Raw genomic sequence first — 14,420 nt, forward strand, 5'->3', positions numbered from 1 at the left:
CCTGGATCAAATGGCCTAATTTAATTATGTAATTACTTTATATTTATTTCTAACGGGTGCAGCGGAGCACACGGGTACGGCTAGTATATATATACATATATATATATATATATATATATAGTAGAAAAAAGCACACCAGTGGTGTATAAAAGTTTGCTTTCAAGAAACAAGTATGCCTCAACTGGAGTTATATTTGGAATCGACCTTTTGAAAGGAGGACACGATAGGAGGAGGATGATGATAATGATGAGAAACCAAGTAATGATACTTTATCAATTAAGGATAGAAATTGATTTAGCAAATATGAATATTGTTACTGTTGATAAGACCAGGAAGTGTCATTATGAGGAACTGGATAATAAAAATAAGAATGGAATGAGACTTACATGTGTGGAAGATAATTAAAGATTGGTTAGAACCTGTGAAAATGGAATACCTGAAGAAAAGAGACTCCAGAAAGTCCAACGAACATTGGAGTGATTCTTGATATAGTACTGTGTTTTAAGAGACTTTAATAATACTATTATTATTATTATTATTATTATTATTATTATTATTATTATTATTATTACATACTATTTATGTTCTGATTAGCTTTAGGCACTCATTACATTTTAAACTGAAAGCAGTAGTTATGCACAAAACATTTGCAGATTCTATTGTTACAAAACATGCTTTGCAGTTTCATTTGATTGTCATATTGATGACTTATTACTTCACATTATCATTTCCTTTCATGTATGAATTTAGGACTTTCAAGAGAAGTCAATTCACCTCATCTACATTTATAACATCAATAGTCTCTAGACACACACCTTCATCTCAAACAGCAGAAATAACTAAAATGCTCTCTCAATTAATAACACTCAATAAAAAAATTGTATTCCAATGGATACCATCCCATTGTGGAATCCTGGGAAACGAGAATGCGGATGCTTTAGCAAAGAAGGGCAGCACTGCTACTTACAGACCTGTTACTAAATCTACGTGTTACTCTGTGAAAAGATTTATTAAATCCACATACTTAGACTTCAACAAACAAAATTTGATAATACAATCTCAAGGGAAAAAATGGAACTCTCTGCATCAAAATCCACAGTTAATTCCCGATTTATCACGAAAATCGTCTGTAGCTGCATTTAGATTGGCAACAGGCCATGATTGTTTGGCTAAACACCTGCATAGAATTGGAATATATCAGTCCCCTAACTGCCCATTGTGCAACTCAAACCAAGAAATGGATTCGAAACACCTCAAAATCTGTGCTTCATTGGCTGGTCATGATAATATCTTTGAAAAATATTGGAGTGCAAGAGGTCAAATGACTTCATTGTCAAACGCCTGGCATTAGAAAACAACAACAACATTTGTAACATTTCATATTGGAGTGAAAACACACACCTTCATTTCAAACAGCAGAAATAAATAAAATGTCTCAATTAATATCACTCAATAAAAGAATTGTATTCCAATGGATACCATCCCATTGTGGAATCCTGGGAAACGAGAATGTGGATGCTGTAGCAAAGAAGGGCAGCACTGCTACTTACAGACCTGTTACTAAATCTACATATTACTCTGTGAAAAGATTTATTAAATCTACATACTTAGACTTCAACAAACAAAATTTGATAACACAATCCCAAGGGGAAAATGGAACTCTCTGCATCATAATCCACAGTTAATTCCCGATTTACCACGAAAATCGTCTGTAGCTGCATTTAGATTGGCAACAGGCCATGATTGTTTGGCCAAACACCTGCATAGAATTGGAATATATCAGTCCCCTAATTGCCCATTGTGCAACTCAAACCAAGAAATGGATTCAGAACACCTCAAAATCTGTGCTTAGTGGCTGGTCATGATAATATCTTTGAAAAATATTGGAGTGCAAGAGGTCAAATGACTTTATTGTCAAACGCCTGGCATTAGAAAACAACAACATTTATAACATTAGACTAACTTTTTAGGAAGTTTATTTTGCAGGTATTCTCAATTTATTTTTCTTCCTTGCAATAAAATATGGTAAAACAAGCGTTCAGCGACTTCCGCCGATTTTGGAATATTCAATTCAATTCAATTCAATTTATTTGGCCATTAGACATACAGTTTTAGGCTTCGTCAGAATACATTGAAAGAACACTAGTAATAGAAACAGTAAAATTTAAGTAATACAATGAAAACATGAAATAATTTGAAACTTTTAAATTGAAGAAAACTAACAAAATTGCAATTAAACTTATTTATTAAAATACAATTTCATATAAATTTGTGTTGAAAAACTCAGCAACAGAATAATAATTGCAACTAATCTAAATAACTTTATTTATTAAAAAAACAATTTCGTGTGAATTTATGTTAAGAAACTCATCTACAGAGTAGAAAGGATTAATTAAAAGCCAATTATAAAATCTAGCTTTGAAACTATTGGTTGGTAACTTATAATATTGACTGGGAAGCTTATTATATAATTTCATCCCCATGACAGAAAAATTTGTACTAGTTTTATGTAATCTATAGTATGGAATATTAATTTGTTCACTATTTCTAATTTTATGATCATGTATATTGGCTATTAATGAGTAATTGTCTATATTTTGTCGAGTGCAAAGGACTAGATCGTATATATATAAATTTATGACAGTTAATATCTGTGATTGTTTGAAAAGAGGTCGACAATGTTCAAGATAGTTTGATTGACATAGAATTCTAATGGCTTTCTTTTGCAAAATCAAGACGTTCCCAATTTTGCTACCATTTCCCCAGAAAATTAAGGCATACCTAATTATCGACTGAAAGAACGAAAAGTAGACACATCTTAAATAATTTTGAGAAACACAAGTCACTAATTTCTTTAATAAATATATAACTCTTGATAATTTTGTGCATATATATTCGATATGTTTTTCCCATGTTAAACTGGAGTCTATAAAAAGTCCTAGAAATTTGGTATAGATACCGACGCACTTGAACTGCCAACATAGAAAACAAAAAATCACACTCAATTGCTTTCACCTTCATCTTGACGGGATAATAAAAGCCTAAACTAACCTAATCTAACCTAAGTGCATCGGTGTCTATTCCAAAATCGGAGGAAGTCGCTCAACATTCGTTTAAGCTAAAATATTTAGAATTAACAGGATAGAAAGAACTCTGTATTCTCCTCCCAGTCCTCCACACACATACACACACACACAACTGAAATCTGGTGTGTAGATTCGTAATAACTAATATATATATATAATTTGAACTGGTAATGGAAATTGCGGGAAAACGGCTGAACGGATTTTAATGAATGATCCCTTATTTTGAAGCTTGGTATCCAAGGATATGCGGAAAAATAGTAGTTTTTAGTGAAATGTCAATTTTCCTACATAATTTTCATATTTTCCAAAATCCGTCATCAGTTTTGAGAACTAATGGCTCTTCTTCATTTGGGGCTAATACAATATTAGAAGTTTTTGTTGGACTCTATCCAAGGAATAAGCTGTTAAATTCTGCACAGTTATATTACTCCCATCCTGTATACATATTAGATTATGTTTACTGCATTAGAAATTTAAAAAATGCTGTTTCAATTGAAATTGACAAACTGAATAATTTTATTCAACCAGTTTTACTGGTTACTGCAGTTCATAGAAGAGACTTGTTAAACAGAGTATAAGGAATGAAGTACCAGAATTTATTAGAATAATCCACGACATTCTTTGGATTACCATTCTTCTGCCAAGCCTATCATGTTTTCCAAGTTTGTCGTGTACTGTCTACCTGTCTCTTGCGTGTTACTTTTACTACTGCACTGTTTTCTTTTTTTGAGATGACATGTTCCCATTTTGCAGCGTTCGTCGTGGTTACGAAGTGTATAAACAAGTGTGTGCTGCCTGCCATAGCATGAGATATATTGCTTACCGCAACTTAATTGGAGTGACTCATACAGAAGCTGAAGCCAAGGCAGAAGCTGAAGAAATGCAGGTGTGTATATATAATATTTTTATTGCTAAATTTAATGTCTTCTGACATTTATTTACATTACATCACTATGTTCCAAACAAATAATTATTATGGCATTTAGGGTCGAATTCATAGTCGTCACTTATAAAATGAGGAAACACTTAAGTAATGAGCGTTTCCCAAGCACTTATTTCAGATCGTATTCCAGAGACGCTACTCCTTCCCTTGACATCGAAAGAAATATGGCAACATGGCTAGACGTGAGCGCTTTTCTACATTCAATTGTTTTCCAGCACCTACAAATTGTTAAATCGGCATTATTGTCATACACAAATACAGAAGTAAATATTATAGAGCTAAAAATTATACAAGATGTCCAGAAAGCATTTTACAGAAAAGAAAGAAGTGAGCTAAGATAACTAGTTATGAAATATGGAGATATCGTCGAAAGTAAAAAAAAAAATGATAATTGTTCTCTCTAAAAGAAGAAATTGACATGGAACAAAATTGCAGTTGAGTTTAATGCAAACTCCGGAAATATTCGTGTAAGTAAATCATTTTCATTTATTTTTCAGTTGTTTTTATGCTAAACAAAGTAGAAGTGATATAATTACGCAAATTTTAACAGCTTATTCCTTGGGTAGAATACAAACAAAAATGCAAATGACACTTTGTTGGGACGTGAATACTTTTCGAAAAAAATGCTGCTTAAATCTACCTGAAATGCTGCTGTATCATAAAATCTCAAAGCAACCAGTACTTTCAGCAGTGGCAAATCGGTAAGCCTCGTGGTTGTATTGTGAATTGAAATGAGAGACACCAGAATATTCACAACAGTGTTCTTGTCGAAACGGTATCTCCTCTTAAATTGTTGATCATTATACATGTCTAAAGGGTTTTCCATATCTCTGATATATCTTTTGCTTGCCGAAACTCATTTTCATTTTAATTACAGAACTCAATAAATTAAATTAAATCATAATCATCATCTATTGTATACCGAATCAGCTGATTACAATGCATATGAGGAAACACTTGAGTAAACTGACAAGCTACCTTATTTGAATAAGTGTTCACTGCAGTGGGATTTATGAATTGGAAATTATTATAAACAACTGCTTAAGTGTTTCCTTACGATAAGTGTTGACTATGAATTCGGCCCTTACTCTAAATATAGAGAGTAAACTGTAAATAATGTCATACATTTCAGAGGGTTAATCTTTGAGATGTTTCTAACAAAAAAGTGTAATACAATTTTGCTCATTTTTGCTTACTTTTTGAGATGCATTTTTTTTTTTTTGTATCGAACATTTCATAGCGTGATTTGGGAAGTCCATTGATTTAATTCCCAATATACTCAGTCAGTTTAAGAGACCAGTGTATTATGGTAAAAAATAATTGAAAGAATTTTAGTTTTGTCCTTTAAGTATGCAGAAATTTGATCTGAACAAATGTAACTTTTCGTTCAGAAAAGGAATTTCAAAATGTTACTTTTGTTCAGATCAAATTTCTGCATGTTTAAAGGGCAGAACTAAAATTCTTTCACTTATTTATTACCATAATATAATGATCTCTTAAACTGACTGAGCATATTGGGAATTAAATCAATAGCTTTGCCAAAACACACTCTGAAATGTTTCGTATGAAACAATTTTTATATCGGAAAAGAAGCAAAAACGAACAAAATTAAACTTTTTTGTTTGAAATATCTCAAAGAATAACCCCCTGAAAATAATGACATTACTAACTGTTCACTCTGTATATAGGTACATTTCAGCTTTATATTTTCAATGTCTGGAGTCCAAATTCAAGTGTTAAACTAATTTATTGTTTCCCCCCTATTTTCTTGTTTTTGTAAGATTATACAATGATGGTAATGCTTCCAGGTTCCATTTCTGGTAACACTAAAATTTAGTTGGAAGAATAGCCGGGTAGCTCGGTAGTAGAGCAACTGACAACGGACTGGAAGTTTCTGAGTTTCATCCCGAGTAGTGATAGATTTTTCTTGTTGCTAAAACTTCCAGTACAGTCTGAATGTTCACTCAGTCTCTCTCAAATTAAGTATCGGTTTTTTTTACCAAAGATAAAAGGTGGTCGGAGCATGGTGCTGACCATATCGCCTTTTTCTAGGGGCGAGTTCAAGAAAGCATGGAACTCTATCACTATGCCCCCCGACTGCCTTCATGATATATACAGTATATATATATTTTTTTTAATCCAATGCCACCAGGTTGTCTTTTCGACATTTCTGGTCTTCTGAGGTTGGTGCACCTGGAAGGCGGAGTTACATTACCCCGATGATGTGATAGGATAATTATGATAATGTGGTGCCAGGAGAGGTCTTAAATGTAAACTTAACCTAAATTCCAGACCATGAACGAACACAGGAATAATACCCTTTAAGGAATAATTCCTGTGCTCTAACCGGGAATCGAACCCGGGACCTCATGAACTATAGCCAGAAGCTCTGACCACTAAACCATGAGGCTGGTCTCATGGTATATATAGGTCATACCTTTACCTTAAATAACATTGGAGATGTATAATATTTGATTCCAATGTCATAAGTTGTAAATAGGGAATATAATTCCCCTTTCCTCCTCAAACAGATAGTAAGCTTATGTGTATTACTGTATTTCACCACATAATCGTGGCATTTTTTTTTTTCGAGTGAAAATATACGGTTAGACCATTATGTGAAGAATAAATTGAAATGGTAATGATTAGTTGCGTCAATTTTCAGTGTGCGGAAGAAGAAGGAGAGGGGAAGAAGGGGAACCGGTATTAGTATGAGATGCTGGAACCTTTTAAAAATGAAAATTACTGTAGTGTTAATGAATAAAACACACCTTTTTATTGACTAAAACATTCATGGTAGTATTGAATCACATGTCGGTACATCTGATACACTGAAGTTAATATTATCTGACTACTGGATCAGTCCATGGAAAATGATTGGTCTAGGCCTAAAAAAGTATCTGAACACTTGTACATAACAGCTCCTCACATACTGAACTGGAGGCATTTATTGTCATTGGCTTGGTGCTAACATCTCACACCTTCACTCCATTAACTTTCTTCAGCGACCTCTACTGTTTCTTTCTCGTACTTTAGAGTCCTGATCAGTTTGTCTATAAATGGTTGTGACCATTATGTGATGGCGATGATTACGCGATGAATTCAGTATGCTGATCACGTGATAAGAACATGAATTTTGGTAATTTAAGAATTAAGTTAAACTTGGTGATTAAATATAGTATATTAATTAATATAGTTGTTGTTGCCAATGCTTATGGAACTTGGATTTCCTCCATTCTCCTACGGGCGTCCCAGTAGTAACTTGTAAGCTGAGATGCTATATCAGCATTAATCTTCGTAATTGCTGGACACTGCAGTAAGTGGTCTTTATTCATGATGGAATTCACGTCCAAGCAGAGAGTACAGTGTTGTTGTTGTTTTCTAATGCCAGGCGTTTGACAATAAAGTAATTTGACCTCTTGCACTCCAATATTTTTCAAATATATTATCATGGTCAGCCACAGAAGCACAGATTTTAAGGTGTTCTGAATCCATTTCTTGGTTTGAGTTGCACAATGGGCAGTTAGGGGACTGATATATTCCAATTCTATGCAGGTGTTTGGCCAAACAATCATGGCCTGTTGCCAATCTAAATGCAGCTACAGACGATTTTCGTGGTAAATCGGGAATTAACTGTGGATTATGATGCAGAGAGTTCCATTTTTTCTCTTGTGATTGTGTTATCAAATTTTGTTTGTTGAAGTCTAAGTATGTAGATTTAATAAATCTCTTCACAGAGTAATACGTAGATTTAGTAACAGGTCTGTAAGTAGCAGTGCTGCCCTTCTTTGCTAATGCATCCGCATTCTCGTTTCCCAGGATTCCACAATGGGATGATATCCATTGGAATACAATTCTTTTATTGAGTGATATTAATTGAGAGAGCATTTTAGTTATTTCTGCTATTTGAGATGAAGGTGTGTGTTTAGAGACGATTGATAGAATAGCTGCTTTGGAGTCTGACAATATAACTGCATTCTTAAATTTATTGATGTGGCATAGAAGATTCCTGAGACTTTCACTTGTGTGTGTACAGTTTGGTGAAGGGAATATACCGATCCTATGCAGGTGTGAGGCCAAGCAGTCATGACCAGTAGTGAGGCAAAACAGTGCCGCAGATTTCTTCCGGAGTAGATCAGGAATGATAGATTTGTCCTTCAACAGTATGCTCCAGGATTTGTTTTTGCTATCTTCGGAATCTCTTGTCCTGCAGGCCTGATAGACTTTGTGTTTGATCCAGATTTTAGCATTCTGGAAGGATAATTTAGAATTAGTAATTTGTTTAATGGTTGTTCCTTTTTTTGCAAGAAGGTTAGGTGCTTTATTTCCTGCAATTTGGCAATGTGCTGGTATCCATTGAATTACAAGTTCCTTATGTAATGCTTGAATTAATTTTGCAAGGGTGAAATATTAAGAATACTTATAATGCTATAGAACAAGCCTACTTTAATTAGACTTTCGTAAGTTATTTTCACTAAAATAATGTAATGAAAAATCTCTTGTCATTTAGACTTACTCTGTATTTCATGATTTCAGGGCCTGCTGTTTTTCGAAATATAATATAAATTTCTTCCAGCAACAATACTGCAGATGGTTAATGTTGTTGTTTTCTAATGCCAGGCATTTGACAATAAAGTCATTTGACCTCTTGCACTCCAATATTTTTCAAAGATAGTATCATGGCCAGCCACTGAAGCACAGATTTTGAGGTGTTCCGAATCCATTTCTTGGTTTGAGTTGCATGATGGGCAGTTAGGAGACTGATATATTCCAATTCTATGCAGGTGTTTGGCCAAACAATCATGGCCTGTTGCCAATCTAAATGGTTAATGTTATAACAGACGTTTTCCTGTGAAAGTCTTCTGTCTCCAGATTAGCATTCTGTAATGTTAATATCAAATAATATTTTATTGCAAAAATAGCCTTGAGTAGCTTATCTCCAATATAATTTGCCTACATACATTTGCCAGAAAATAACTTAAAAATTCATTATATATTGAATGCCCATTTTGTTTTACTTTTCCATTTTTAAAATGTAGCCAAGAAAAGTTGTTCATATTTTTAAGATTCATCCCTATACAGAAATGGATGTAGATTAATATGTCTTCCAACACATTTTAGAAATTCGAAGATGCTAATTTTATTTATTTCAGGTGCAAGATGGCCCAGATGAAGCAGGAAACATGTACATGAGGCCAGGAAAGTTGTCTGACTATTTTCCAAATCCGTATCCGAATGAAGAAGCCGCAAGAGCTGCAAACAATGGAGCTTTCCCTCCTGATTTGAGTTACATCGCATTGGCCCGACATGGTGGAGAGGTGTGTATGCATAATTCTTATCTCTGACATAGAGAATAATTCTTTCTCTATAAAAGCTTGATTGAAAATATAAATATTGTAATTTAAATCTAACATCTGTAAGTTGCCTGCACCAGGACTATCAGGGCATGATATCATTTATCTATTGTTTAATCTGCAGTGTCCTAAATCGACTCCTAGAGTAATTACTTACAGGGATATTAAAAGAATAGATGATATTGCACTGAAAGAAGATGCTGCACAACTTCCATGGCACATGATCTGGACATTACGAACTGTAGACGAGAAAGTAGACTTATTCAATACATTAATACTTCAACTTTATGACAAACACGCACCATTAAAGACCAAACGTACCAGAAAGACCCCAGCCCCTTGGATGACGATTGAAATACGTAGCCTGATGTCCGAACGCGACTTAGCCTATAGGAAATACACCCCCAATAAAAACGACAAATATTTTAACTTATATAAACACCTAAGAAACAGAACGACTCAACTAATAAGAAACGCTAAACTCAAATACTCCTACAAACTTATAGAGCCCAACACAACCCCTTCCGAGTTATGAAAAAATCTGAAGGTTATTGGACTTGGAAGGGCTAGTGAACAAGCAGACATTCCCATCCCACTTGACCGCTTGAACGAACACTTTGTAAAGGACCCGACCTTAAACAACACAACGAAACAAGACACAGTTTTGCCTGACTCAGCTCCCCCAACTCGAGACAAATTCTATTTTACTGACGTCACTCCTATTGACGTAATGAAAGCCATCCGACGCATCAAGACGAAAGTTCAAGGGCCAGACAACATTAGCATATAACTCATACAGAAAATACAAGAGATAGTAATACCTACGATTGCACACATATTCAATAGTTCCTTAATCACTTCAACTTTCCCTAAAATATGGAAGCAAGCTTTCGTTCTTCCTCTTCCAAAAGTCAAAGTTCCCACTGACCCGAACGACTATAGACCAATCAGTATCCTGCCAGCCATATCAAAAGCACTGGAAAGAATCGTACACAGACAAATTACTAACTACATGAACGAACACAAACTATTCGACAAATATCAGTCAGGTTTCAGAGCTGGACACAACACAAGCACTGCTCTACTTAAAGTGACTGAAGACATTCGTGAAGCAATCTACTCTAATAAAGTAACAATACTAACACTTCTTGACCTTAGCAAAGCTTTCAACTCTGTAAATTTTGACCTGCTCACCCTTAAATTGAGAAATCTGCATTTGTCAGAGACTGCTGTGAGTTGGTTCGAATCCTACTTACGGGAAAGACAACAATGTGTTGTATCCGGGAATCGAAGCTCTTCCTGGCTTAACATAACATCAGGTATACCACAGGGTTCGGTACTTGGACCATTGTTGTTCACAATATATGTCAATGATATTACATCTCATGTAAGGCATTGTAACTATCACTTGTATGCTGACGACCTTCAATGCTACATCTCTTCCCTCTTAGATCGAATAAATGATGCTATAGATAAATTGAACGAAGACATTGACTCGATTGTGACATGGACAAAGAAATTCCATCTTAATATCAATCCTGGAAAGACACAAGCAATCATATTAGGACACAAACGGCAAACTGACGCTGTAAAGCATCTCGACATTTCCCACGTTAAAGTAAGTACAGTGCATATCCCTTTCAGTTCTTCGGTAAAAAATCTTGGCATTCACATGGATAATAATCTCAACTGGGACATGCAAATCACAGAAACCTGCAGAAAAGTATATTCTATTATCCATGTGCTAAAAAGGATAAATGTTCATCTTCCCTCTTGCTTAAAAAAGTCCCTTGTGCAGACCCTTGTATTTCCCTATTTTGACTATGCTGACATTTTACTGACTGACCTTTCCAGCGACAACAAGACGAAACTTCAACGTGCTCATAATTTGTATGTACGTTTTGTAAGCAATGTTCGTAAATATGATCACATTACCCCATCGCTGGAAGCAATAGGTTGGCTTAAACTAGATAAGAAAAGAAATTTACATTCACTTCTCCTTCTCTTCGAAATCTTGAACTTTTCTATTCCTTCGTACCTGTCGTCTCGCTTCACTTACCTTTCTTCCCACCACAATCTGAACACACGCTCTCGCCATGAAACAATACTAACAATACCATCCCATCGCACCTCCTCATACTCATCCTCTTTCACAATAGCCCTGCCAAGACTCTGGAATTCGTTACCTGCTAGCATCAGGGACTGTCGAAATAAAATTAAATTTAAATGCAAACTTACTAGGCACTTGGTCAGTAATTGAGACTCATTCAGACATGGTTTCTTGTAAATAGTTCTCTTAATCTATCACAAAATATTTCAATATCCGGTAATTTCATCACAATAGAATTTTGTTATTGTAGATTTAATTTGTAATTCAGTAAATACAAAAATATTCTTTGTTCTTAACTTCTATGATAAAATGTCTAGCTTTCATTAATCAGGTATTCTTGTTGTACTTCAATTTTTATTGTAATTGTAAATTTAATATTAATTGTAATTTTATTGTTCATGCTATAGTTGTAATCCCCTGGTAGAGGGGCAGAGAAGGCCTAACGGCCTTATCTCTACCAGGTTAAATAAATAAATACTAATACTAAATACTACTAAAATACTAATGTAAAACTGTACACAGTGCACTGTATATCTCTATTGAGCAAATTCGAATTGGAGAATTTGATGATATATTTGGTAGAACTTCATTGTATTTAAGAAGAAGATTAGTTAAATAATGAACAAATTGGCCTTAATTTTGCTCTGTAATGAAGTGTTTCCTCGAGATAATTAATTACAGTGCACAGTAAAATCTCCTTCATTCGATGTATTTAGGGCCAAAAATTGGGACCTTGTAGCAAATACCTTACCATAATAATACCGGACAGCTAGCAGTTCTGCGTGCTAACAACGCTGGTGCTGCTACCTAGGTGGCCAGTGTGGCAATAGTCGCGAAACAAGCTGTAATCAACTGCAGTGTATATTGTTGCTGGGCTAGTTAATAGTTTTATTAATTAGTGTTGTGTTAAAATGTCAGGGTGTATATAATTGCTACAATTACACCATTACAAATTGCTCCAAATCGTACTTTCGATTTCTGGGAGTTCATGAGTCAACAAAATTCTTTAGTAGATCTAATGATGTTGTCTCTGTGTTGATAAAACAATAAAAATTAGCTTTTTATTTAGGCCTAATAAATGAATAGAAGTTAAAATGTATTGGAAATTTTAAGGTTCTATCAAATTAAGTTTTATTATTGTCCACATGCCTTTACTAATTATTACAAGCATCAGATACAGATTTTATCTTTGCAGTTGTCAGCAATGCGTATATAAAGCATTATTTCTCATAATATGGAGTTTTGATATAAAATAATGTTACATTAAATATTATAACTTTTCTTAAGTGTCTCATATATTATTCCACATTAGTACCTCACGTTTTAAACAATAGTCCGATTCCCGCTATGTTAATATTTGTATTTGTGGACGTAATTCCATGCCTCTCCGCTAGATGTCAGGTTCGCGAAATTTCGCACTCACGTCAATGCTGCTAATATACAGCTGTCCGGTATTATTATGTTGTAGTTGTTGTTTTCTAATGCCAGGCGTTTGACAATAAAGTCATTTGACCTCTTGCACTCCAATATTTTTCAAAGATATTATCATGACCAGCCACTGAAGCACAGATTTTGAGGTGTTCCGAATCCATTTCTTGGTTTGAGTTGCACAATGGACAGTTAGGGGACTGATATATTCCAATTCTATGCAGGTGTTTGGCCAAACAATCATGGTCTGTTGCCAATCTAAATGCAGCTACAGACGATTTTCGTGGTAAATCAGGAATTAACTGTGGATTTTGATGCAGAGAGTTCCATTTTTTCCCATGGGATTGTGTTATCAAATTTTGTTTGTTGAAGTCTAAGTATGTAGATTTAATAAATCTTTTCGCAGAGTAATACGTAGATTTAGTAACAGGTCTGTAAGTAGCAGTGCATTCTCGTTTCCCAGGATTCCACAATGGGATGGTATCCATTGGAATACAATTCTTTTATTGAGTGATATTAATTGAGAGAGCATTTTAGTTATTTCTGCTGTTTGAGATGAAGGTGTGTGTTTAGAGACTATTGATAGAATAGCTGCTTTGGAGTCTGACAATATAACTGCATTTTTAAATTTACTGATGTGGCATAGAAGATTCCTGAGACTTTCACTTATTGCAATGATTTCTCCATCAAAACTTGTTGTTCCATACCCAAGAGATCTATAAAGTGAGAAGAGACAGCATGTAACACCTGCACCGGCACCTTGTTCTCTGGAGATCAAGGATCCGTCAGTGTATAAATGAAGCCAGTTTTGTGGAGGGTATCTAATATTAATAATAATTTAGTATTTCAGTGTTTACTTCTGATTTCAGTATTTCTTCTGTTAAATTTAGATTATATTCCATATTTAATAGAATTAAAGGGTTTGGTTTAATTTGTCGGTTTTCTTTTAAATTCGGAATATTGATGTTCTGTTTTAATTCTTGAACAATGGATATGAAACTTTTTTGAGTTTTCAATCTACAGAGAGGACTGTATGAATGCCAATTATTATTATAATAAGGTATTTGCTTGTAGTACGTGATTTTGAATTAAAAACTTGTAAGAAAACATTCAGTAAATATTTGAAAATTTGTGGAAGGGGAGGTAATCCACAATAAAATTACTGAATAATAGCAATTAGCTATGCAAAACTATCAAGTCAGATTACAGTAATAATTATCATCATTTAATTTATTTACTGATATATTATGTTCAAAATTGAAGAAAGAAAAATACAGCAAAAGCTAAATTCATTACTGCCATTTGTTGTGTCACTTTTTAGACCTTTCTCTTTGACATAGTGTTTTTTTTTTTTTTTTTTTTTTTTAATATAACGCCAGTTTACAGTCAGTATATAAAGATTTTGAAAATTACTATTAGAATGCGCAAAAATATGCACTCTACGAGGCCTGTCTAAAAAGTATCCGACCTTTAGCCAGAAAAAATATTTCAAATACCTG

The 14,420-nt window shown here is 34.2% G+C and overlaps 1 protein-coding gene across 1 annotated transcript in view; it reads left to right on the plus strand.

Annotated features, from left to right (window-relative positions):
• Cyt-c1 (Cytochrome c1) overlaps positions 1–14,420 on the plus strand; it is a 31,941-nt gene that overhangs the window by 8,880 nt on the left and 8,641 nt on the right. The window contains exons 4-5 of the mRNA XM_069831757.1: positions 3,840–3,972; positions 9,183–9,347. Coding sequence (XP_069687858.1) covers positions 3,840–3,972; positions 9,183–9,347 — 298 coding nt within the window. The remainder of the gene's footprint in view (positions 1–3,839; positions 3,973–9,182; positions 9,348–14,420) is intronic.

This window comes from Periplaneta americana, chromosome 7 (assembly GCF_040183065.1).
Source record: "Periplaneta americana isolate PAMFEO1 chromosome 7, P.americana_PAMFEO1_priV1, whole genome shotgun sequence".
In the NCBI taxonomy this organism is placed as follows: Eukaryota; Metazoa; Arthropoda; class Insecta; order Blattodea; family Blattidae; genus Periplaneta; species Periplaneta americana.